The sequence below is a fragment of the Lingula anatina genome, chromosome 2 (assembly GCF_051362555.1).
Source record: "Lingula anatina isolate TDL-2025a chromosome 2, LinAna3.0, whole genome shotgun sequence".
Taxonomy (NCBI): domain Eukaryota; kingdom Metazoa; phylum Brachiopoda; class Lingulata; order Lingulida; family Lingulidae; genus Lingula; species Lingula anatina.
The window spans coordinates 26,703,132-26,728,788 of NC_141768.1; the positions used below are offsets into that span (position 1 = coordinate 26,703,132).

General features: G+C 34.1%; 2 protein-coding genes across 3 annotated transcripts in view; both read left to right on the plus strand.

The window, feature by feature from the left end:
* Positions 1-6,074, plus strand: LOC106158862 (zinc transporter ZIP9-like). Its single transcript, XM_013534972.3, has 7 exons — positions 1-189; positions 1,102-1,195; positions 1,628-1,870; positions 2,152-2,226; positions 3,321-3,406; positions 3,953-4,087; positions 4,317-6,074. The coding sequence occupies exons 1-7, from the start codon at positions 94-96 to the stop codon at positions 4,560-4,562; spliced, it is 975 nt and encodes a 324-aa protein (XP_013390426.1). The 5' UTR covers positions 1-93; the 3' UTR covers positions 4,563-6,074.
* Positions 5,904-25,657, plus strand: part of LOC106151819 (polypeptide N-acetylgalactosaminyltransferase-like) — a 24,985-nt gene continuing 5,231 nt past the window's right edge. The window contains exons 1-12 of one of the 2 annotated variants that reach the window (XM_087003910.1): positions 5,904-6,073; positions 10,641-10,891; positions 12,253-12,351; positions 13,471-13,538; positions 14,097-14,162; positions 14,470-14,591; positions 15,271-15,358; positions 20,160-20,247; positions 20,692-20,795; positions 21,203-21,422; positions 22,112-22,195; positions 23,853-23,915. In XM_087003910.1, the coding sequence (XP_086860036.1) occupies positions 5,984-6,073; positions 10,641-10,891; positions 12,253-12,351; positions 13,471-13,538; positions 14,097-14,162; positions 14,470-14,591; positions 15,271-15,358; positions 20,160-20,247; positions 20,692-20,795; positions 21,203-21,422; positions 22,112-22,195; positions 23,853-23,871 (1,299 nt within the window). In that variant the 5' untranslated portion in view covers positions 5,904-5,983 and the 3' untranslated portion in view covers positions 23,872-23,915. The remainder of the gene's footprint in view (positions 6,074-10,640; positions 10,892-12,252; positions 12,352-13,470; positions 13,539-14,096; positions 14,163-14,469; positions 14,592-15,270; positions 15,359-20,159; positions 20,248-20,691; positions 20,796-21,202; positions 21,423-22,111; positions 22,196-23,852; positions 23,916-25,657) is intronic. The other variant, XM_087003909.1, reaches the window with a different exon arrangement.

Genomic DNA, 25,657 nt, shown 5'->3' on the forward strand with positions numbered 1-25,657 from the left:
ACTATCGACACCTAGCGGCCACGACACATTGTTACCGACGGTATGCTGAATGCGGTTATTACAGGTGCCCCTTGATTTTCATGTGAACAAATAATGAACGAAACATGGAGAGTGATCTTGCTATCGCTTGCAATGTTAATAGGTTGTTATGTATCTGGATCCATTCCATTAGCATTTACCCTGTCAGAGGTGAGAACTTTAAATAATTTCTGTCATGTTCTGTCTTATTTTGTACTGCACGTATGCTGGTACATTGGTAGTATATAGTTGTTGTGTTGGCAGCCACTGAGTCAGTCACCTTAGTTCTGACATTAGACAGCGTCCTGTCTAGACTAGTCTGTGTGTCATTGTCGCCGACTGAATGAATGTGCGTTGTCGTATGTCCTTCATCAATTACATGTGTATTTAATGCAAAGAACACTAGACATTTATTTAAAACCAGTTTCATATATTCTAAATATTTGTGACAGTGAAAAAGTGCCGGTGATGGTGTGTGAGTATTGACGTACTAATGCCAACATAATGTATTTTTTCCATTGGTAACGCAAACTCACAATATTTCTCTGCCTTTGTTTAAAAATGCACAGGTTTTGAAAACTTAACTCAGTGTTAAAAAGATGTAAAATCCCATTTTATTATAAAAGTGCACAATACACAAATGAAGTCCATAAACACAGTGGCATTGTGAGAGAAAAGCGGTATTCCAAGTTACATTACAATTTGGAGGACCAAACATTGAACTAGATAATATTTTCCTAAATAATGCAAAACATGGGCTAATTTTGCCACATATTTAATAGGTGCTTCATATAAAGTAGGACTATTCCATTTCCAAGTCAGTAACATATTTAGACCTGATGATTGTTATACTGAAAACAGTCATAGATTAAACTTATAGATACAAATAAGCCAGAAAGTGGAACTCTGTTCTCTGTTGTTGTCATAATTATTATCATGAGTGCTCATTGGCAGGTACCAACATTAATGTGGTGCATTTGTTTCTTTTATCATTACTTTGAGACTCTTTATGAGTAAATTCTCAAAGCAACCAGAGATGTAATTAATATTACATCATGATAATTTTATTCTCTTGAATTTCAGGATAAGTTGAAGTTGGTCACTATTCTAGGAGCTGGTCTTCTTGTAGGGACAGCATTAGCTGTCATTATTCCAGAGGGAGTTCATACTTTATATGGTAATTACAGCAAAAAAATTAATTAATTAATAAAAAATGAATAAATAATAAAATAAATAAATATTATTCTTATTATGGAATATTCTAATTAAAATAAATAAATAAATATAATTATATATACATGTATAAAAGAAATGGATCATTACCTTTATCTTATAGGCATTGAGAACTGCATTGAATTTTTTAAAAAGATAATTATGAAATGCTATCGATATAATGTATTTCACTGATTAATTCATAAGCCAGCAGAATAGCTAAAGCATTTGATTTTGCAAGTCAAGTCAGCTGTATATTTCATTGGTGTATAATACAACAAAACATAAGCTTTGTTGAGCTTTTGTGTCAATTTCAATAATAAAAAACTAATTGGAATATTCTATAAACAATAAGAGATAAAGAAAACAGTGGTTGAAACAATGCCATCTTTTGCAGAGAGTGAACTCCATAAACATGAATCTCACACAGGACATGGGCAGGCAGTGCGGCATGTGCTTCAAGAGGTAGCCCAAGTCGCAGCAGACAAGCATGCAGAACATACACATTCAGAAGAGCATGAACATAGCCATGGAATGGAAATGCATAGTTTGATTGGTGTTGCTCTGGTGCTTGGGTTTGTGTTTATGTTATTAGTGGACCAGTTGGGCAGCGGTGGACATAGTCATGGTGGTTCATCTGGTAAGGCCACAATAAGTATTGATACTCCTGTGAACCTGAAGTGATCCAGTTGATGTAAACTGACATCCAAGACAGTAGAATTCTCCCCTAGAATAAATAATGCACAATCATTACCTTTATAAAGTAAAGCAATAAATTTGAACTTGCGTGGAGGTGCAATGAACTTATTTATGCTATTGATGTACCATTTGCATTTTATAAACGAACTGGTTTAAAGCTGAGAAGATTTTAACCAACATATTGTAATTGCAGTCTTTCATTTTGTTTGTCATATTTTACAGACCTGGAGTCAGTTTCAGGAAGTAATGGCAGGAAGAAAATTACAGCAACATTAGGTTTAGTTGTTCATGCTGCAGGTTAGTAATCTAAACTTGGTCAAAATGTTAATGTTGAATTCTTTTACCTTATAATTTATAATGCGAGATTGATAGCATTGTGGCATTGTCTAAATCTGTTTCTAGTAATTATAAAGCTGTTTGGCTTTATTTTTGCAGACACTTACTGATACTGGAAATGAGTGGAGCTTACTTATTAAGTATTCATGACTAGCTCATTGTAATGAGCAAATGTAACCATTCTGCTTTCCTTCCAACCACCATATGAGATACCAAGAAGTCTCACGAATTAATAGTCTTGTAAATCCTGCAAAATCTTGATTTTATGCTCAATAAGCATAAAATCAAGATTTCTGAAGATTTACAGGAGAGTGGGATCAAATAAATGTAGTGCCATGGGTATTTTTCTGGTGGTTTTATTTTAAGGTTATGTAGAATTAAAGTCTGTCATACAACAGTACAGATTCACCATGTTTTGAGCAACACTTTTGAATTGCTTTCTGAGAAAATACTCCAGGCAATAGAGTTTCACCCTTATTGCTGAAAAGTAAGCTGATATATGCATGTTTTTTCCTGGTCTTGTACAACATCAGACAGTGGTGAAGGCCTCGTTTCAGCTCAGATGATTTCCATTGGCATCCTATGTTAAAGGGATAATAACTCTTCGTTTTGGTCAAAAAATGAATTTTCCTGGAGTAAGCAACAATTTTCCCATGCTTACCAATGGTTAATGAATGTATTTTTACATTCAAAGTAAGTCCCTGGTTTTTTTCTAAAAAGTTTGGTTTTTTGTTAAAATCTCTTAAGATATTATAACAGAGTATAGCCATCAGTGGAGGTCACGTGGTCTGAAGACAAGCTCAGATATCAGAATAATAGCTATAACTGCCATTTTTGTGGTAAAACCGAATATATTATATTTCTATGAGTTGTTCAGAATGTTTTTATTGTGAAATGTAGATCCCATATGAAGAGTTATTATCCCTTTAAACTGCTCGCAGTCAGCCTGATGAGATGGGTTTTTAGTCAGGTTGGCTTATTTCCTCTGTATGCAGATCTCAAAATTAAAGTATATTGATAGGCATTTTGTGTATGCTGTTTGTTTTTCATTTTAGCTGATGGTATTGCCCTTGGTGCTGCAGCCTCCACATCACAGACTCATGTTGAAATGATAGTATTTATTGCAATTATGTTACACAAGGTAATTTTCTGTGCACTGCACATAGTACACACACATACACACACACACACACGCACACTAAATTTAACAGCCCACCCCCCATCTCTACTTTGAATAAAATTCACCACAGATGAATTACAGCTTTCCTGCACACATCTTATATTTTCCTAAAGTTATATTTTTGCACATATTCTGCAAAGCTTTTTATCTTTTCCTATCCAAACCTTGAACACGATAAAACCCCTAAAATTTTAAGTTTATCTGTAGAGTACCTGATGTCACTATTTCCTTCTGAGCCTTAGAGTCCAATTTTAATTGCTTAAAAGTATTGGTTTATTGCAACTTCATGCCAGTAGACTAATGATTCATGAATAGCCTCAATAGGAGAAAATTATATTTTGCATAAAAATCCAGGATAGGATAAAATTAATGTTGTTTATCTGAAATGGGGTGCAATACATATGAAAATACATACATACATGCACACGCATATTGCTGTAATTGAAGTAATATCATATATATATACAGAATACACTTCGTAATCAGTTACAACAACTGTATTTCCAGGCTCCTGCAGCTTTTGGTCTGGTATCTTTTCTCCTGCATGAAGGATTTGAACGTTCCAGGATACGAAAACATTTGTTCATCTTCTCATTAGCAGCACCAGTACTAGCTTTAATTACTTTCTTTGGATTAAGTGGGGTAAGTGGTAGCATAACCAATTTGAGATTCCCTGCTTGTATCTTTCTTTCACAAAAGTATTTTGGTTGCATCATTTTAAAGGGGCACAATTAAACCATTAATTTCTGTAATCAAATATTGTCATTTGTTTTAATTCAACAATTTCCTTACAAAAAACTTAACCACTCTGAAGACATTTATTAACAGTTTGCCTAAGAAAATGTGTAAATTGATGTTTTCACCTTTGCAGCAAAGTAAAGAAGCCCTGTCTTCAGTGAATGCCACAGGTTTAGCAATGTTGTTTAGTGCTGGGACATTCCTCTACGTAGCCACAGTGCATGTCCTTCCTGAGATTGCAAATATGACCACAAGGACTACTGCTGCCGACGGCAGCGTCATTGTGAGAGAACAAAAAGGATTTAGATTAATAGAACTTGTTTTAATGGTGGTAGGGGCTCTTCTTCCTCTGATATTGTCATTGGGACATCACCATTAGTCTGCCACAGTTGTAGTTATGGCTATTTTTTAGATATAAAAAGCATTACAGTTTATATTGTTGTAAGGCATTCTCAATTTTTTTTGACTGATATAAAGTTGTGGAACAACACGTTTTTTAAAGTGGGTGATTTTCCTCAGTTACTACAGCGGAACAAGTTTATTCTATAAGAGAAGTAAGAGGTTTTTCATTCTTGGGTTTGAATAGGTTGGCCTGTTTTGAAATATCTGGATGTTTTTGATAAAAATGGGTTTCATAAGTTATTTGCCAATGGAGTATGAAGTTATTTAGGGTTTGATATGTTGACCTGTCGCCAGTTACAAAGATACACTTGTGTTCAAAAACTTCGGAGTTTAAAAATTTTGAAGGTTGGAACCTGTGTGTAATGACTGATATTACTGGTTGTTAAATAGAACTTTGTTGAAAAAGTACCACTGGGATGTATATATGTGGTTCTTATAAGTGTATAAATAACTTTGTAAAAAGGAAGAAAAAACAATAAGTATAGTTATTCTTTGCTGAGTTGGCTCATCTCTTTATCACATGTTCCTTTGCTAGTTTTTTATGTTTTACATACAAATGACAAGTGACATACTAAGTAGAGATGATGTTAAACTTCGTGAATGATCAGGGCAGAAGGCAATAAAGAAGACTTGATGTTGAGAGCATCATGAACTTATTTGATGACTACTGACTGATATATAAAAGAGTGACTAGTAAGGTGTACATAGAATTTTAATACAAATTAACTTTATATTGTTTCTTGTTCTGTCTTAACTATTGTTGTTGCTCAATAATATAATTCATGAATAAATGTAAGGTATTTGGCTAATGGCAATTGGATGTGTGCAACATTTTCTGCTTTAGCAAAGAACTCAAGGTTACAATAAACATATTGCAATAACTCTGAGACATCAACTGTATGAGAATGTTTTATTGTAAATAAAGTATTTTTCACTCTGGTGCCATGGAAATATTTGTTTGTAATGCAAATCCATTAGTCTGAATAAACAATGAAAGCTCAAGAACGTCCTATTTGCTTATAACGGACAATGTTAATGTTTTAACTTGTGGGGGGGATGGCAGCACTAAATGAATGCTTTAAATTTTTTGGAAGAGGTAGTAAGATGATCATTGAAAATTCTCTGAGAACAGTGGCAGATTAATGTATCAAACTCTTCAACAGTAGTTGGTCTTGCAATGCGACAGCTGTGACTGATGGCCGCACATCTATTGTTTTGCTCAACAAATGCAATCGAACCGGCGTGTGTAACTACCTCGTCAAGATGAACTCTCTAATGAAGTGAGGGCGATAAATGGTGCGCGTGGACGTCACGACGTCAGTGTGGCAGGACGTTGGAAAGTTGGCCAGAGTTTGATCAGATGTGTTTTGTCACAGATGCACGTGTTTGTCCTCCGAAATGCGTCGGAATACGAAAATCCTCCTAGTATTTGTGATAATTTGGCTTATGGTCATAGTTTACTTTAAAGTGGTATTCGACAGAGGCGAGGTGAGTGTAGTTTTATTAGAGACTATGGTAGTTAGTCAATGGCAAGACGTGTACTAGCTAGTATGTACAGCTGACATTAACTTGGCTTAAGCTCATCTTCATCCTTTCATCTTCATCTGAATTCTTTTACGTATAAATTGCGACCACGTTAGATATTTGTCGTCCTCAGGTGTACAGTAGCTCAGCTTGAAATCAATTAGAATAGTGATACAGCCATTAATTTCCTTGGCACTCTGAGTATAAAAATACATTAAAACTAATAAAAGTTAATTTCTCTAATGAGTCTTATTGAATAAAAATATTCATACTAGGGAATGTAAGTTAAAGCTATTTAAATGAATGAAATGATCAGTCCTTCAAGATAGAATCAGAATACAAACTAAATAAACTTTTAATTACTAGATGCATTTTCATTGATTGAAAATATATATCACTCAGTGTTTAAGTGCTCTATATCACATTATGTTCGCACTGAATCATCTCTTATTCCACATAAACTCATTAAATCTTTGTATTCGTTTCTGATACAGGAAGTTAATACTGCACTATAACATGAGCTCTAGGCATTGACTCTATTTAAAAGTCATAGATTCGATGACCCGTTTTAGGGGTACGCATTATGAATGATGCATCTGCATTCTGACAGGGTACTGGCACATAAAACCTATTTTAACACAGCTCTGCTGTTTTACTTAAGTCGTGTAGACATTAAAGAGCTTTTGCATTTGAGAGTAAAGTTCCTGACAGTACCACGAAAGCCATGGTGAATGATAGTTTGCCAAGTCTTATTTTTGACAGATGCAGTTAACCAGGAATATATATTTTAGCTATGAGGACCCTAAAGAATATGTCCTTTTGGATATGTCCTCATAATAGTAATAATAATTATGATGCATTTACAATAACATTTGGGTTGGCTCATATAAATTTCATAGTTTACCTTGTGTTTTTATGTTCACAAACAAAACTTTTATATATCCTTGGATAATTGTTGAGACAGTGGCATGATCATATGAGCAACTATTTAAGGCTTCCCATGTACATGTAAGTGCCAATAAGTGAAGTTCGTCTTGCAGAATGCAATATGAAGGATACTTCATGTTATTGTTTTAACTTCTTGTTAACTGTATAAAATCTATGACATAAGCACTTCTGTGATAACCTTTTCAAATGAATAAGTCTTTTATCTTGAGGTTAATCAATCATCTTCAAAAGATTTTTTTCCCCTTGGTTACAGTCCAAAGAATAATGTGGTTTCAAAATGTTTCAGATTCTTGCAATATTGATTGGAAAGATGTATTGTTGAGATACGTGTGAATTCAGTCCAGTAGCTTAAATTTTCGAAGTTTGAATTTGTATTATTCTCTCATAGTGTATGCACATGCACATTTTGCTGTCTGCATATGATTCATGTGGTTTTTTATGTGTTTTTAGATTTATGAGTTGCATATTAAGGTCACATATTAAAATCTTGAATTTTTATTTAAAAATAAGATTGAGTATTTTCTGCATGTAGTTACAGGAGTTCAGTTATATTTATTTCACATAAATGTATTTTGAATTTTGGGGGTCTGTAAAAAATTCAAAATAATCCCTCCAATTACTCATAGAAGGTTCCTTTGTGTTTTTATCTAACAACATTTTTTCCTGAAGATATAAAAAAATGTCTTAGCCTCTATGCACTTGACCAAAATAAAATGGGAAGCATTGTTATTTCGAATAATTAGAAAGTAAACATTTGAGCTAAGATAAGTATTTACGATAAACCAAATATTAATGGAAATGTATCTACTGTTTATGACTTTTTTTATATACACTGAAGACATATCCACTCCATTACATAGTTTTTTTAATTTTTGAAAAACAGTTTCATCTTTCTGAACTTTTTTGGTCGAGTGTATATGAGATATGTAAGCTTGAGAAAAAGTGCATTGACTAAACAACCGATCCGTTTTGAAACTGCCACGTAGACATTTATCTCAGCTGAGCAATTGTGCCCCCACTTTTGCAGGTGTTCAATGTATTTAATCTGTTTTGTGCATATACCATTTATAAACTTGAGTTGTGTAATCAGCTTATATACAAATGAAAGTCATGGTTTTTCATTGTTGCAAGTTTGAAGAGCTTCTCATTGCCAGATTTGAGTCCATAATGCTTAAAGAAAATGCAGCAAATCTTGGGGTTATTTCCTGTCAGAAATTCAGTTCATCCTTGGTTAGCCTGTGCTCACGCTATCTCAAAAATTTGATTATTGACCTAATTCTCCATTTATCTGTACAACTGGTCATAATGTGAATGGGACTTAAATGTCAGCCTTCACATCGGTTTAGAGCTCTTTACCAATCAATACTTTTCAGGGAACAAATCTCAGATTTTTTTCAGAGCGGATTTTTTTGTTTGAAAGACAAAGGAATACATTAGTGTCACAGTTTTAAGGAGTGTGAGGATTTTTGTGAAGGCTCCAAGTTGTGACATATTTTAATGTTACCTTTTTTTTTTTAGCTTCTATCACACTAAGTGGTGGTGAAAATGGTTGATGATCATCACATACTGATTGGGTGATGTCTGATGGGTTTCAATACATTGTTGAGGAAGTCATAATTGACCATATTCTAAAAAGCATCATCTTCATCATTTTTTCATAACAAAACAAACTCATAATGCATTACAGGCAGCATACCATAAAGATTTTTCATTAATTTTGGAACTTGGAGATGAAGCATTGATCTTATTCTAGAAATGTTTTTAAAAAATAGAAAGAAAAAAGGAAAGGGAATGGTTTTCGTTGCTTAGTCATTACTCACTGTGGTAGAAAAGAGGTCATTTTTTAAGAGCACATCAAAAACCCTCAAAAGTAGCTCTAAAGGAAATCCTGATCTAGTTTAAGCTTTGATATCATATTTCATGTATCCTTGAATAAATTTGTACTGAATATGGCATTCAAATTTGTAAACAGCTGAGCACTTACGAGAATTGAAATTGCTTTTATGGTGATGCCCTGTTTGTAGTGTGTGATTGTGGGAGTGCAATAGGAAAAAGCCTGCATGTATTCCCAGTGTGTATTGATCACCCTGAAGGTGGAGGTGTTCAGGGAAAACTTGGTTCTTCAGCACTGCAAGTACTAAACACTTGATGTAGTACTGAGCCACTAAGATAAGTTACACGGGGTAGTATTGATTGAACAGCAGCATACTTTGTTCACTGTGCACAGGGGGTAGATATCTGTTTAAACATATCTGACCTGCTTCAGATGTGTGTAGAAAGTTTGGCTCGACTTCTTTTAACTTTCACAGGTAAAAGTGTGTTTAATCACCTGTTTTATCTCTGATTTGGTTAATTTGGGTGAATTATGAAATTGAGATAAAATGCTGTGAAAGGGGCTATTGCCAGACCTGCTATTTGGAGAAAATTTGGTGTATTTTTCAATTTTTTCCCCTTTTTTTCTGAAGTTTACTTGATTGATTTCATACCCACAAGCTGCTTTTATCACAGAGGTCATCAAATGTGATTTTGAAACTGTTTAATGTTTGAAATGATAAGTTGCACCTCTTTTATCTTACTCCATATTTTTATGGTAGCAGAAGAAAAACCAGCCCTTTTATAGAGATGGATGTTCTTATTGGATAAAGAAGTAGATCGAAAATCAAACCTTAAATTCTCTGTTGAATCTCACTGAAACATATTTTCAATGCTTAAAAGTTTCATGGTACTGTATGAATAATAAGCTAATCCATCTGTTCTTAATAAGATATAATCTAATTTTCCAATTATCTGAGGATTGCCCTTGTGGTAGTTTGCAAAGACAGTCATTATTTCCTGCATGATTATTTTCAGTTTGAAGAATCTTATTAACTTGGCTGGGCTCACAACATGCTCAGTGAAGCAGCACACAGTTTGGCTAAAACACAATGTGGCTTATTTTATGGATTAAAAAAAAATCGTTTTTGTCAGTGTCCATCAACTTGTTATCTAGAATATGATGGAAAAATCTAGGATAAAAACTCGTTGCTGAAATAGTATGCAAACAGGGTGAAAGTTGAAAATAATGCAGGTAAAAGGAAATGTTGAAATCTAGATATTGCAGGCTCTGCCAAGATATCGCAAACCCGAATATTTCCAGATACAAATTAACCCATTGGTATTAGAGTTGTATTTATACTATATGTATATAAGAATTGTACCTGTTTCCCCTTAATTTGAACAACTATTATCTTGAGATTAAAAAAATACTTTCAGAAAGATTACTTATTGCTGAAATTATGTATGTGTCAGAGGTTAACGCACAAATTTCAACACAATTGCTCTTCTGGCTTCGTTATTATGAAGCCGTGGGTATTGGGCTGGCAAGTCTCAACCAAACTGAGCAAAATGCCAAACTGAGCTCAGAGAGAGTGAAATGAGAGAATTACTGAGGGAATGATTTTGTCACATGAGTTCAGGACTTGATATTGTTTTAGAAAACAGCCTGGAATTGTTGCACTGACATGGACATTGGCTTGTCGATAAATTGTCAATAATGTACTGACAGTGATCAATATTGTCACACCATTCCATTTTCTCTTTCCAGGAAGAAAATAAAGCCTTGAAATTGAAAGAAGAGGCAATTGAAGAAATCAAAAAGACACGGGGGAAGGACCTGACAAATGAAGACCCTTCCCTTGACACACGGCTTTCGTGGCAATATTTTGACGAAAAAAATTATGTAGATAAAAAAAAGGTCCAACCTGGACAGGATGCTTATGCCAAAAATAAATTCAACCAAGTTGCTAGTGATAATATCAAAAGCAATAGAGATGTTCCTGACACAAGAAATTGGCGGTAGGTACAGGTTCAAGGTGCAATCTTTTTTTTTTAGGTTCTCTAACTGTGAACATTTTACCTTGAAATATTCACAATTTTTATTTTATAATTCGAAATAACCACAAAACTGCTATGGGCAAATGAATAATAGTTTTAGATGATTTATGTTGATTACATGTATTACTGTAGTTTTACTTTAAATTTAATTATTTAAAGTTCATAACTATTGAAAAACATTTGACTTTCCATCAGTGCATGACAATAACATAAAGGTTTAATCTGTATTAAGTTGAGGATGAATTATTCTCATACATGCCACACTATTAATTTATTTATTTTTTGAAAAACTTAATGTCAACACATTTTTGTTGTCACTGCAGTTGTTTTATGATTGTGTGACATTTTGCTTCATTTTTAATCTCTATTATCTGAAAATCTGCTTGCTAATAATTGACGTAGTCTGCAGAACAGAAGAATTTTTTTTTGTACTTCATGTTGCACTCTGCTGGGCTTTTAATAGAAATGTCTTTGCAGCTGTCAGAAATGTTTGCCATTGAAGATTTGTACTTTTTGAGGAGATGAACTAATGTATCGGAAGTAAATGCTGAAGCTCAAAGGTGGTTTAATTCTCATATAAGTTAGGTCACTGAAAAAAATTATTTCAGACAAGCTAATCTGAAAACCATTTTACCAGATATTGGGGGGGGGGGGGGGGGGGAGCTCTGTTTTTTCTCTTATACTCATTCACTCAAACACAAGCTTCATTTTGGCCACAATGATCACTTAGTGAGATCCTCTATTTACATTAGTAAAAATGCTATATTGAAAATTTTTACAAGATTTTTAGTGAAATTTTGCACGTTTGAGATGAAGAAGCTTATTCATAGTCTGTTTTATGATCAAAATGACACAGTGTCTCTTCTGTTGAATTTTTACTGGATTTATTAAGTCATCAAACGGGAAACCAGAAATTGCTATGACAGTGGTTGTAGGTGCCATTTAGAGTATTTAACTTGATTTAACAGATTTTACGTGTACGGTATTGCACACAATTTTTTCCCCTTATCTACAGAGGTTTTGTAACATTATTCATGACCTTGTCTTGACAATAATAGTAGACTATGCAAGTAATTGAAGAATATGAAACTGTGTCTCTTGGTAATCTATACTTAAATTATATTCATATATTGTAAGTTACATTTTTTGAACATATAAGATTTTTTACAGAAGCTATTGCTCATTAGCACAAATACTCTGGGGCACATTGTCAATTTTCTGAGTACTAATAGTATTTGATTTTTTAAAAAAGCTATGGGCATAATGGTGTTCCCTGCTGCAATAAGCTCATTTGTAGATAATGCCTATTTTTCATGTTTTAGATGCAAAGATGTGAAGGTGCATGACAATCTGCCAGCAACGAGTGTGATTATTACCTTCCATAATGAGGCAAGGTCCACTCTTCTTCGCACTATTGTCAGGTAAAATCCAATAAGAGACGAATCACATCATATATGGAAAACAGCTGGAAAGTTGTAAAAGGTTTTTGTTGTATGCAAAGGTCACGTCTGCCCCTTACCTGGAAGGCTGAAAATGCTTTTTGTGCTACAGAAAGAACGACATCGGTGGAACAGAATTGCTAAATTGCAAATGGAATCGGTGATTTTTTTAATCAGGCTTGTTTGAAATCAAAAGGAAATTGACTATAATTAAGTGCACTCTATTTATTGTCTGTCCCTTCAGGCCTTTGTAATTACCACATTGTAAACGTACCAAACCTACAGTAAAATTTTGCTTTTTGGTTGAGGGATTTTATCATTCATTCAAGCAGTTGTTGAGACTGATTTTAAAGCATTAGGTGACTTCAGAAAACTATAGCAAATCAGTTTTTTTTTCTATGAAGTTGGGAAGCAGATTTTTTATCTGACATGAAAAGGTGAAATGATAGTGGTTTTTTGCCCATGGGCACTTGCGCGCGTTCACGCACACACACACACACACACACATGCGATTTTCTGGAAAACAAAACATTTTAGACATTCCTGGTTTTCATATTCAACACGTCGACATGTTTGATGGTACTGATTAAGCAATTGATAAGTTTCTTTTCACAAGCTACTTCAGCCTTTTTGTTAAAGTTGTTTGCAGATAGAAACATATTGACAGGGACTTCACATATAGAATTTTTCTGTTTGAGAGCAGTATTTCAGAGGTAAAATGGAGTGTATTTCCAATGGTAATTTGGCCATTTGAAATTCTAATATGTTTTCCCTAAAGATGTAGTAATTCAGTTGATTCAGAAAATAATTTAATTCAATAGCCTTTAGGTGTTACTATTTTCACCACCCTCTTGAATTATTCATTTTATAGTATTGCAGTTATTTTTGTTATGATATTAGTTTGACTTAAAACATCTTTTATTAGAAACCAGAGAGGTTGAATGTTATCAATAATTTATTGCATCAATCGAGGGCTCCTGCTATTATGGACATCAGAATGATGTTTACTCTTACCATAAGGGAAAAATTCAGTTTACAATTGCTAAAATCCCTGCTAAAATCTACTGAAATAATAATTTGTGCTTTTATCTACCATTTTAGTGTGTTGAACAGAAGTCCAGACCATTTAATAAAAGAAATAATTCTAGTAGATGACTACAGTGATGATGGTAAGTTGACCAGATTAGTTGTTTGTTTTAGTGTGTGTGCATGCGGGTGTGTTACATGTGCGTGCCTGCGTGCATGTGTGGATACGTACAGTTGGTTACGTGAAATATTGTAGTACAGCACTTATGAATGTGTCATAAGAGAAAAACATGTCTGAAAAAAAAATCAGTGCTTCATTTAAACCTGTGAAACACATGCCATGAACAGCCTGCCCAAGCAAAAGCTATCAGCAACAATATCAGATGCCAGCAGCTCCCACATACAGAAATCCCATTATGAACCTGATATAGATGCTATAAATGTGATATAGAAATTAATAGGCAAAAAATTTCAATCAATTTTTTTCATTCCATCAAGAGTGTAGTACTGAAGGTTTCAATGAGATAAGTGCTCTCTTCTGCATATGAGCTAAATTGTTAAAATATAAAAATGTTCTGTTTCATTTAAGTACACATGTTCAAGTTAACTTTGAAGGAATAAGACAATCATTGGTAAAATACTTGATACTTGTGAAAAGTGTGTGATTGAAACTAAATATTGAAAATGGTATTTTATTTCAGCGTCAGATGGCCAAGAACTGGCAAAAATCCAGAAGGTTAAAGTATTAAGAAATGAAAGGAGAGAAGGTAAAGTATAGCAATGTATTGACTTGTATTTAATACAAATTATATTTTACGAAATGGGTTAAAAGAATATGGGATTGGGTGGTTATGAAGATATGGAAGTTTACCAAATTATTTTGAGTTCAATGGCTTATTTCATACAAAAATGAAATGGAGAACAAAATTATTTCACTTAACAGGTTATTTTGTTTTAAAAAGTCACTATATATGCTAAATAAATATCTGTTTATTATTTTCTTTTCTTTTATTTATTTTGGCAGGACAAGAGATTCTTTGAGTCAATTTTTGATAACTGGAATGATTATTTTAGGGTTAATGCGTTCTCGAGTGAAAGGAGCAGACGTCGCCACTGGTCCAGTATTAACTTTTCTTGATAGTCATTGTGAGTGCAATACAGGTTGGCTGGAGCCTCTGTTACAGAGAATAGCTGAGGTAGGTAAAAAGTTGCTGTGAGTGCAATATAGGTTGGTTGGGACTTCTGTTACAGAGAATAGCTGAGGTAGGTAAAAAGTTACTGTGAGTGCAATACAGGTTGGTTGGGACTTCTGTTACAGAGGGTAGGTGAGGTAGGTAACAAGTTACTGTGAGTGTAATATAGGTTGGTTGGGACTTCTGTTACAGAGGGTAGCTGAGGTAGGTAGCATTTCAGGTAGAGTTCGTCAAAGGTAATCTTTTTTTTGTTTACTGTACTTCATTACATTACACTGGTATTCATTGACAAAATTGATTTCGTTTCTTTTAATTTTCTCTCTCTACTTGATCTTTTGTTCCTTGGTCTAGCTAAGTACGTAGTGGTTGCTTTTTATGTCAGAATCGCATACTGAAATATTTCTTTAATCTGATCATATCCTAGCTTTTTTCAGTATTACATACTTTCAGTCTATTCATGATCTTGTATTCTTTTAAATAAACAAACATAAAATTATATGAGGGAGACATGAAAACCCCATTCTCTGGGTGCAAGAGGAATCTTCCATCAGTTAATAGTCATAATGTGGGAAGTGTTCCTTCACACTGCTTTGGAAGATATGGGCAGTAGTGCGAATCTTCACACTTCATCTACCACAGCAACTGTGATTTTTCCTAATGTGCAGCACATTATTTCTTTCAGGACCGCCATAATGTCGTCAGTCCCATTATAGATGTAATCAATATGGATAACTTCCAGTATATTGGGGCTTCTTCGGAGCTTAGAGGAGGTAAGAAAAGGGAAATGGAAAAAAGTGAGAGACTTTTTGGCTTTGTGTGTGTATTCCCACTTTTAATCCTGGAGTCTTAGGTTTTGGAGTGTTTGAAAACTCATTCTCATTGATTTTTTTTCCTGAGCTCACTGGCCAAGAAAATTTTCTCCTGCAAGCTGACTTAAAATAATCCTGTATTGAAAATGACAGTTGTACCTTTTAGTCATATGTGATTAGCATAGTTTTTTGTATATGCCAGAAATGATAGATTGAAACATGAATGAGAAAATTAATGAAAAAAGCTCATATAATTAGGGAAGGATCCAGAGATATTTTCTGACAGTCTTTCAAATTATCTTTGTTTATCCATCCTCCATTTTTGACTGTCTTCCGACAGAAAAAAAATTAGTTGGCCGTCAATGTAAACTTAAAAAATTCTGACCATCAGCTGGAAGACCCAGAAGACAACCTCCATCTGCCCCTGATAATGATGTATTTCAGGGTTTATAACCTTAATCTTCTAGTTTCTCCTCCTCTCTTTCTCTCTCTCTCTCTCTCTCTCTCTCGCCTCTTGTTATAGTCTTGACAGTGATTTGTGAAGTAGGCTATCCAAGATTAGCAGTCTAAGTCAAAACATGGAAGATTTTTTAAAAAATGCTTGTGGTTCTTCATAGGTATGTTGAGATTTTTTTCTGTTTGACATATATCTCTTCGATTAAACGAAGGCCATGGCCAGTGAACAGCATGAGGACATGGATCCAATCAGTTCTACTGCTGTGCGTGATAATTAGAACTTAGAATAATTAGTATCTAAAAAGAACATGATTGATTTTTTTGTGCCGACCATCACATAGGTTTTGTTAACAACAGGGGGTAAGCAATACCATAGGGCAATCAAGCAAAATTAACAATATGTACATGTTAAGGACACATGGGGAATCTGAACCTGATAAGGCCTAAGTGAGAAGCTAGAGAGGTACTGGTAAATAAAGGATGACATTTTGGTGTATCCCTTGAGTAGTCAAACCAGATAAGGAATAGTTTCCCACTGGACCCAGTTTTGATCAGGTTATAACAAGGTTTGTGATGAAGCATCTATAAATGGCCTGACTGTTACCGCAACCGAGTGGCTCCTTCACCATAAATCAGTTTCTCTCATTGTTTTCGTGCCACTGTAAATGGCTTTTGGTGTTGGATGGGAAAAGTGTATTGATTTGGATATGATAGGTATAGGATCACATATTTGATTTATTGCTAGCTCTGTGTCTGAATTCCTGCGTGAAAGTTAATGGCAGAGAGACAGACAGACACGCAGAGGTGGACAGACAGACCAAAATTACAACGGAAACAATTTAATACATTTTTTGCAATTTGTTGAGAGAAGGCCATTATCCTGAAAGTTACATGTTGTTTAATTTAAAGGTCAGTAATATAATTATCTCATACAACCATTTTTATGTACAGACACACTGTGTCCTAGAGACAATGTATCTGTACATATAACCATGATTAAAATTTTGTGGTAATGGTGCTGTTCAGTATTATGTAACATTGCATTAAAATTGAACAAATAACAATATTGTGCACTAGCATAATTATTTCGCCCTGTTTTTTTCATCTTATCCCACGGCTGGCTCTTGCACTTGTATTTTGCTGACATGCTTGCCCGTTTTTTCATATGCTCTAGTGCTTTCATCCTATTCTTCAGAACGCCAGCCATTGGATAAATTAGGTACTCTTACTCAATGTTCACTCGACTACACCTCGACATAATTGTGCTCTTGTATGTTACATACAGTGGCCAACTTAGCGACGTAACTAGTACTTAGTGCACATTCGAAACAGTGGACTAACAGATCTGCAGGTCAAATATGGTGACCCACTGCAAAGCTCGCTGCTTAATTCAGGATTAGACACTGAACAGATCTCCTGCGGGGATTACGCAACACGCGTTCGAGTTGGTCAGCCATATTTGATCTGCTGATCTGTTAGTCCCGTGTTCTGAATGAGCCCTTATGTACTGAAGTATAACTGATGGTCTGACAGAGAACACGGGTCCCCCGCTGGCTCTGAAGATCAATAGGTTTCTGTGTGTAGTGCATTTGTAGAGTGTAATGTGGCTGCCCTCCCTTGTGTTTTAGAATTCAGATGTGGGATTTTAGGAGAGTAGCTAAGGATAATGGGGTTATTCAGGTCAGGATAGAATTCTCAAGAGTTTTAAGTCCTGTACCTAAATCAGTTCTGCTTGAGATGCGCAAAATAGCCTTTAGCTATGTTGATTATGTTTACTGTCTCTGTCAAAAGCTACATTTTTCATGTAAACAGTTAAGTGAAAATAGATTCAATCATTACTTTGTCCTAAGGTGACTGACAAGAAAATGGTTAGTATTTCTAAGCTTGGAATTCTACAGAGTGATATAATTTAAAGTGCCAAGATATTTGTTGATTGTTTAATTTGGTGCCCTAAATCATACATAGGGCTTTGTCAGTAGTTTGGTTAGTATTGTAAGAATCTTATCTATCCAACTGTTGCATGGAAGTCAAGATTGTATTTAGCCCCATGGAAAAGTTTTAACATGCTATTTTACTGTAGACATATGTGACAAAAAAACCTTCTGGAGTAATCAAACTCTACCTTAACGTTGACATTTGTTGGTCAACATGCAAACATCAGTGAAATCTTCCCCCTTCTTTGAAGAATCATATTGTCATCAAATAAAGCTAAAAAACATCCAAATAAGAAATAGAATTTTTAAATATAACCAAGGACGTATAAGATGTCAATATGCGTCCTCAATCTTACCAAAAAAGGTTTTGCAGATTTTTGAGAGACATTTCCAAAACACTTACTTTTTCTTATGGTTGTCCACAGGTGTTTTAGGTAGGAAATGCATTGCAACATAAAGGCAAAGGGGTTTATTTATTTGTTTGTTTGTTTGTTTGTTTAAAAAAAAGGTTAAGGATGCCATGTGATTGATTTTACAAAGACTTGTCATTTTAAAAACATTATATCCTCATTATCTTAAAAACTGTGCTCCAAAGCGTTTACATAATAGGGTTTACATTTGGCTACAGTATTATTGAATGACTGTATAAAGGTATAAGATATGTTTTCTCTAATATGTTCACAACTTGTCCTCTTAGGGAAAAATTGTGGATCGAAAATTTCGCCAAAATTATTTTCAAATTTATCCTTTTTAAAGGTCTTAAAGCAATATGTTACTACTAGACTACATTTACATGTTCTCAGTAAGTATCTGTAGTGAAAAAAAGGTGCTTCAAAACAAAATTTTCTCAATTTGATAATAATACTTAAATAAAAATTGAGTAGAATTCCCAGTATATTCCTCAAGTGTTTCTCACATGTCCATATAGAATAGTGAGTCCTGGGGTGTTCAGTAAAAAGCACCATTGACCTAAGATCAGCAGCCAAAAAGACCATCAGAGAATTTCAAATACCATTAGATACTGTGTGATAAAAAGCATTTGCTTACCAGTTGTATTGCAAATTATATCAAGTAGAAAATTAACCAGAATTTGCACTCTTCGAAGTGAAATATTTATCAGTCAGGATTTTGAAGGAAACTCTGGCAGGTCTCTGTCGGCTTTTAGTGGATAAAACCATTTCAAGTTGATGAATTATTTACCTACATCAAACAGCCAGCATCAAGAGTGATTTCATTTGTGAATCTAAGTGTAATAATGGGGTTTACCATGGGTTATTATAAAAAAGGATATTTACACCTCTCTATTTTGTGTAGATAACGCCTTCAAAATCAAAGTTTTGTCTCAACTTGAAGAAGCACTCTTGAGGATGGTCTCTGTCTGCATAAAGAAAATAAAAATAATACAACCAGTCTCCATTGTCTTAGCAGCTTGCTGCACTAGATGATCTGGAGCCTATTTCATAAAAAAAATAATTTAAATCATATGGGCTTTACTTATACTGCTAACAATCAATACCTGTGCCAAAAACTTCAAAAGTCTGCTGATCCTTGAGGACTCCTTAGGCCACATTCAAAACCAAAGTTTATCCGCGAACTAACAGTTCCGCAGATCAAATATGGCTGATCCACTTGTCTATCAGTGTTAGTAAACTTATCTTTGGTTTAAAGTTTGAAAGGATGTGATCACGTTCTTAATCTTCAGTCCCACTTGGTCGCACATCTTGACTTAAAATCGATTTGTGTTTGGAAACCTGACTACAGAATTGGAAACTGTTATTGGCTTGCATGTTAAAGGTTAACAAAATCATGTCTAGGATTTTTTTTTTTTTCATTTGCCATTCCCTTAAAAGCAATCCAGGCCAGGAGTTTGAACGCATTCTGAGTGCATAGGTTGCTTCTTGTTGAACTTATCTGAGGACAATTAAAACTTATAAAACATATATGGACAGATAAATGGCCTTAACTATTATTGCAAAACATAAACATATCCTAAACCTTTAATCTTTCTTTTCTGAAACTTGCCATAACTCAAGCAAAAGCAAAAGATCAAAACCTGCACTAAAGCACAGGTTCCATTCATTTCATGACTCGACTCTAAAGGTTGGTAAGTCAAGGAAAATTATATTTACCCTGGTAGAATTCCTTCAATATGAGTTTTTGATGGGAAAATCCTGGCTCGGAATGCTCTAATCCTTTGTAGGTCCTTAATCCCACATTTTGTCAGCCAATTTACAAATAAGATATGATTACTTTTGCCAATGACAGGAGCCTTATGCTGTATCAGGTCATCACTGTCAAACCCCACCAATCATAATATAGGCTTTTATTGTATTGTATATTTTCTCTTTTAAGCTGCATTTTGACTTTTTTAGGATTTGATTGGAATTTAGTATTCAAGTGGGATTATATGACCACAGAAGAGAGAAACAAGAGAAAAGGCAATGAAATAGCTCCCATAAGGTAAGTTTGAAGTTGAATAATTTTACTATTTTTTCTGCTTTTGTCAATCTTTTTTTTTTTTCTTTTTAATCACCAAACTGTTTTTGGTCAAGATATCATAGTCGCCAGTAAGACTAAGAAAGGCTTAAGTTGTCAGTGTCACTTTGTATCATACAACCACTGCACCACTATTAACTGAAAGTAAGCTAAATGTCATTTGTAAAGTACCTTGCTTTGTGCATAAGTGGTTACTGATTCAGAAATAGAGATGATACTCCATTCGAAATCCAGTCAATCTTTTTTTCCACCACGCTTGCAATATGAGAGTATCAACCAAAACAATTCCCCCAGATTTATTAATCTTTCAAAGATCTTCTTTGAAAGCAATACAGTTCGAGTTGATTGATTGTGTAACAAGTGGGACTCCCAGTAGGTGGGTGAGTGATCCTTAACTGTCTTTTCCAGGACTCCCATGATAGCAGGAGGGTTATTCAGCATAGAGAGGAAGTGGTTTGAAGAGCTGGGCAAATATGACATGATGATGGATGTCTGGGGAGGAGAGAATTTAGGTAAAGAGAGAAGGTGTCTGCGCCTGTGAATTGAAGTTAGAGTGATGAATGAACTGTGGCATTTTTAAATAGATAGAATACATATGGTCCAATTAATCAATATTTGGATCCAGGATAACCCAATAAAATCTTACAGTTTTTCCTTAAATTAATTGAGTGTTATCATTAAGTATCTTGATTTTTTTTTTTTTTTGAAGCAGACATTTAAAGTTATAATAATCTACTGTGTAAAAGTATATATAAAACCATTTGGTGTTATAAGTAACATTGCATCTTCTGGGGATAGTTTCTTATTTCGATCATATATTATGATCTTGTTTCCTTAGACATGAAAGCCAATAGCAGTTTCCAATTATTATTATTATTATTATTATTATTATTATTATTATTATTATCCTCTTTTTCAGAAATATCATTTAGAGTATGGCAGTGCCATGGTGCTTTGGAAATCATTCCCTGCAGTCGTGTTGGCCACGTTTTTAGAAAGCAGCACCCATATACCTTCCCTGGTGGAAGTGGAAATGTGTTTGCTAGAAATACCAGGAGGGCAGCCGAAGTGTGGATGGATGATTACAAGCAATTTTATTATGCAGCCGTCCCCTCTGCCAAACATGTGCCATTTGGGAGGTGAGTAGGTGATTAGAAATGGTTGAAAATATCGAATCCAAGTGATTGTTAAAAGGATAACAACTGTTCATTTTGGCCAGAAAATGGATTTTCCTGGGAACAGTGGCAATTTTCCCATACTTACCAATGGTTAATGAATCCATTTCTACATTCAAAGTTAGTCCCTAGTTTTTTTTTTTTTCTAAAAAGTTTCTAAAGAGTATAGCCATCTATGGAGGTCACGTGGTCTGATGGCAAGCACAGATTTCAGAATAATTGCTATAACTGCCGTTTTTGTAGTAAAAAAAAAATGTATTATATTTCTATGAGTTGTTTACAATGTATTTGGTGTGAAATATAGATTTAATATGAAGAGTTGTTATCTCTTTAAGTAGGAGGAAATGACTTTTGTTATTTAGTCAAAATTGAATTTGGGGGGAAATCTTGGATAAAATGCATTTAATAGAAATGATTATATGTTTACAGAACTACATGTAAAAAGTATATAATATTAGAGATAGTGTTGGATTAAACATTATCAAAAACAGTTATGTCTTCGATGCTTTGGGATTAAGGTTTGCAGATAGTGACAGAAATTGATACTTGTTTACTCTTGGTTTAAAATGATGCTTTAAAAAATTAGACTGGACAATAGGCATCTTAAAACAAATTTTATCTTCTGTCATTGTTTTCCACATTTCATATCCCAGCATTCGCAATCGTGTGGAGCTCCGGGAAAGATTGAAGTGCAAGAGCTTTAAATGGTTTCTTGAAAATGTGTATCCAGAGTTGAAGTAAGTAAAGGCTAAGAAAAAAAAAGCTATTCAAATCTTTTTTGGCTGCAAATGGAAGGTTAACATGATTACTTGCTGGAAGTATGAGCATGCAAGGGTTTTCTTGGGTTCACTGCCGTCAAGCTACAGTTGGCTGGAGCTTACTGAATTCCGTAGAATGAAATTACACTCTTTTTCTTTGACACACTGATGCATTGAAACCCCATCTATAAGGCCTCACTCCCATAAACACCATCGTCTACGTGGATATCCCCAAATCTGTAGGGACTCTCACTATTGCATTCAGCTTAACTGAATGACACTCTGCCTCCTGGCATTAAGTAAAAGAAAAGCTGGCGATTATAGGAGTCGGTTGGAAACAAGAGGAGGCATGTCATTCAGTTAAGCTGATTGCACTTAACGAGAGTCCCCACAGAGTGTTGTGAATCTATATAGACTGTCACTGATGGTGTCTATGAGACTGTGGTCTAAGAATTGACAGTTTTGCAGTTAAGCCTAATTAAATAACATGTATAGCTATGGTAATTATTTGGATTTTGATTCTTATGTCACTTAGGCCCACACTTTGAAATTATAACCCGTAGCTTCTTAACCCACAAAGTTTTTACTTACTTATCACTTATTATTGATTTCTGTTTAAATATTATTTTTAATATTTTTGGTGAAGCATATTCTAAAATGAACAAAAAATAATTATGTAATCTTAAATATTTACTATAGGTATAGTCTGTATTTTGACTTCGAAAAATCTTCCATGTTCAGTTAACTAAAGCCCCTTTATTCTGCCTTAATGCAAGTAACTGTACGTCATTTGTGCAATTAACCCCAGTCGTTTGGCAGCTTAGCTTTACTGCCATAAATAAACCTTGGACTAAACTCACAGCTTTGGCAGGAAATTTATATAGATACTTTTACCCACTTAAAATACAAAATGGGAAGAGACTTGCGCACTGAAAGTGACACTAATGAAAAATGGGAATGACTGTGGGCATATGAGTATATTTGTGTACATATCATGATGAGTATATTTGTGTGCATATAAGTATATTTGCAGGTGTGGGTGTATATCTCACCAAGATGGATATTTTGATAAAAACCACCTTCTCCTTTTCTATTGCTTTTTGAAACTAAGAAATTTTCAAATATTGGCTTAATGACGTTCATTGCCAATCTGGATAATACCTGAAGCTAGCTTTATTTATTCTCTTTGTAATAAAACATACTTTAAAATCAGTGCTTAACTTTTGGCTTATTAAGTGACAGATATTTCTTTGGCTTGTCAACTCGGAGCATTACAACTGTTTAACAAAGTTTTAGGATTCCTTTGTTTTTTATAGTTTTCTTTTGTTAACAAAAGTGAATAAAAGTAGAACTACTACATAATTATGACAATTTTGTTAACCCGGGTGTTTTTAGGGAGGGGGCTACGTTATACTAAGAATAATTATTATGAGTTAAATTAGATATTGAGACTTCCAGTTACATTTTACACATTTGCTGGCTCTCTACACTACAGTCTATTAAAATAGACAAGCCATATTTACAAATTTAAAACAACATATAAATAATATTTAGATATAAAGAACCTTTTACTCTTATTGCTTATTCCTAACCTGTGAAACCTTGAACCTTAATATTCATCTTTTAAACTTTACAGACCTCCCAAGAAGCACTGATACAGACAGATAGATCTCCACAATTTTGCAAGACTTGCTCGAGTGTATGTTCAGTTGTGTTTCTCTTAGGCTGCGTTCACATTAAAAATCTATTTTCTAAAAATCTATTTGCAGTATCTTGTGATCACGGTCTGTGCCCTGAATACCCCGCGGCGTAATTACTGGCAGCACCGAGAATTAATTACAGCTTTGGAAGTAACAGGCTCGTGCTGCCCGTAATTACGCCATGGGGTATTCGAGGCACAAACCGTGATCACAAGATACCGCAAATAGATTTTTAGAAAATAGATTTTTCATGTGAATGCAGCCTTTTTTCGCTTGCATGGTACACTATACTACTAACTATTTTATGCACTTGCTTCTACCATACTGTGAGTTTTTTCTAGTTACAAAATCGTCAGTAAATTTAGCTTGTTTGTAGAATAGGTCACATTTTTATATACAGACACTGTGAGTGTCTTTATATTCTCCGATTATGCATGTGTGTCCGTACATTCCGTTTCCTTTGACAATCAACATATTTGTTCCTACCATGTGCTATGGCTGTCAAATCACATTTTTTCCTTAATGTTTTTTAGGTTTTCTTTGGCAAAAAGCAGATTGGGTTTGGAAATTAACATAAGGGTTTATTTTTATGAAAGTTATTATTATTTTAATAATAAAAATAATAATGATTTTTTTTTGCCACATTCAACACTGAATGCTAAGCCATATTTTTGTTTTATTCTACATTTACTGGGGAACTTTATTTGAGAAAAAGGCAGGTGGAGTTTGAAAAAACCAGCATGATTGGTTAACATTCACAAAAGATATTGCCACTTTTTGTTGTGTTTTGCAATCCTGCTGTCCAATGTTTTCTTCAGCCCGACATAATCATTATTGGACAATATAAGGTGTTGTAACATGGTCCATTATATTAAAATTGTATATTTTTATTTTTAGTTATTTATTTATTTTAATTTCTTTGTTACTGGAAGTAATCTTTGCCGATTTTGTGCCTTATTTGAATATTTGTGTCTCCAATTGGCAGTGTACATTCCTTCTCACCAGGGCATTTTATTAAAAGATATTTATTCATTATATTTGCTATGTCTAAAAACTGGGGGAATCCCTTTCTCTCTGTCTCTTGTAAGTTTGCTCATGGCTATCTCATATATTAGGATAATGATGGTGTTATATGAACTGTTGTGTTCAGTTGATAAGAACTTTGAATATGATGATATGAGCCTTGTATTGTGTGGTTGGTAAGAAAACTGTACGAGACTGACCATTGAATAACATTCACTTCTAGACTGTGTGCTGTTTTGATGAGGTGAAAATTGCTGACATTTCTTTTTGAAAATTTTTAGTTCTTTTGCAGTGCAGTTTTCTTAGATGTTTTTCAATCTGTTTCTTCTTCAAATTTCTTTTTTTGATATATAAATCAAATTCCTTTGTTAGATAAATATGTATGGCATATTATTTATATGTGCCATCCTCATATGGAGTATTTTGTTAAATTTGCTTTTAACCAAAAAGCATGTGTATTTTTATCCTGAATCTTTTGGTTGGTTTTAAGTTTTAAGATAGCTGGTGTATATGAAAAGTTATTAGGTAGAAATGGCAGTGTGATAAATTTACAAAATAAGCTGTTACTTATCATCAAGTTGGTAAAAAATTCAGTAAACCAGCTCTCCTGCTTTAATGGAGAATATTTTTACTGGAAGTCTTCTTTGTCAATTGTGTGCTGTCTTTGAATATTTGTGTCTCTAGTTGGCAGTGTGCATTCCTTCTCAAATGATGATCA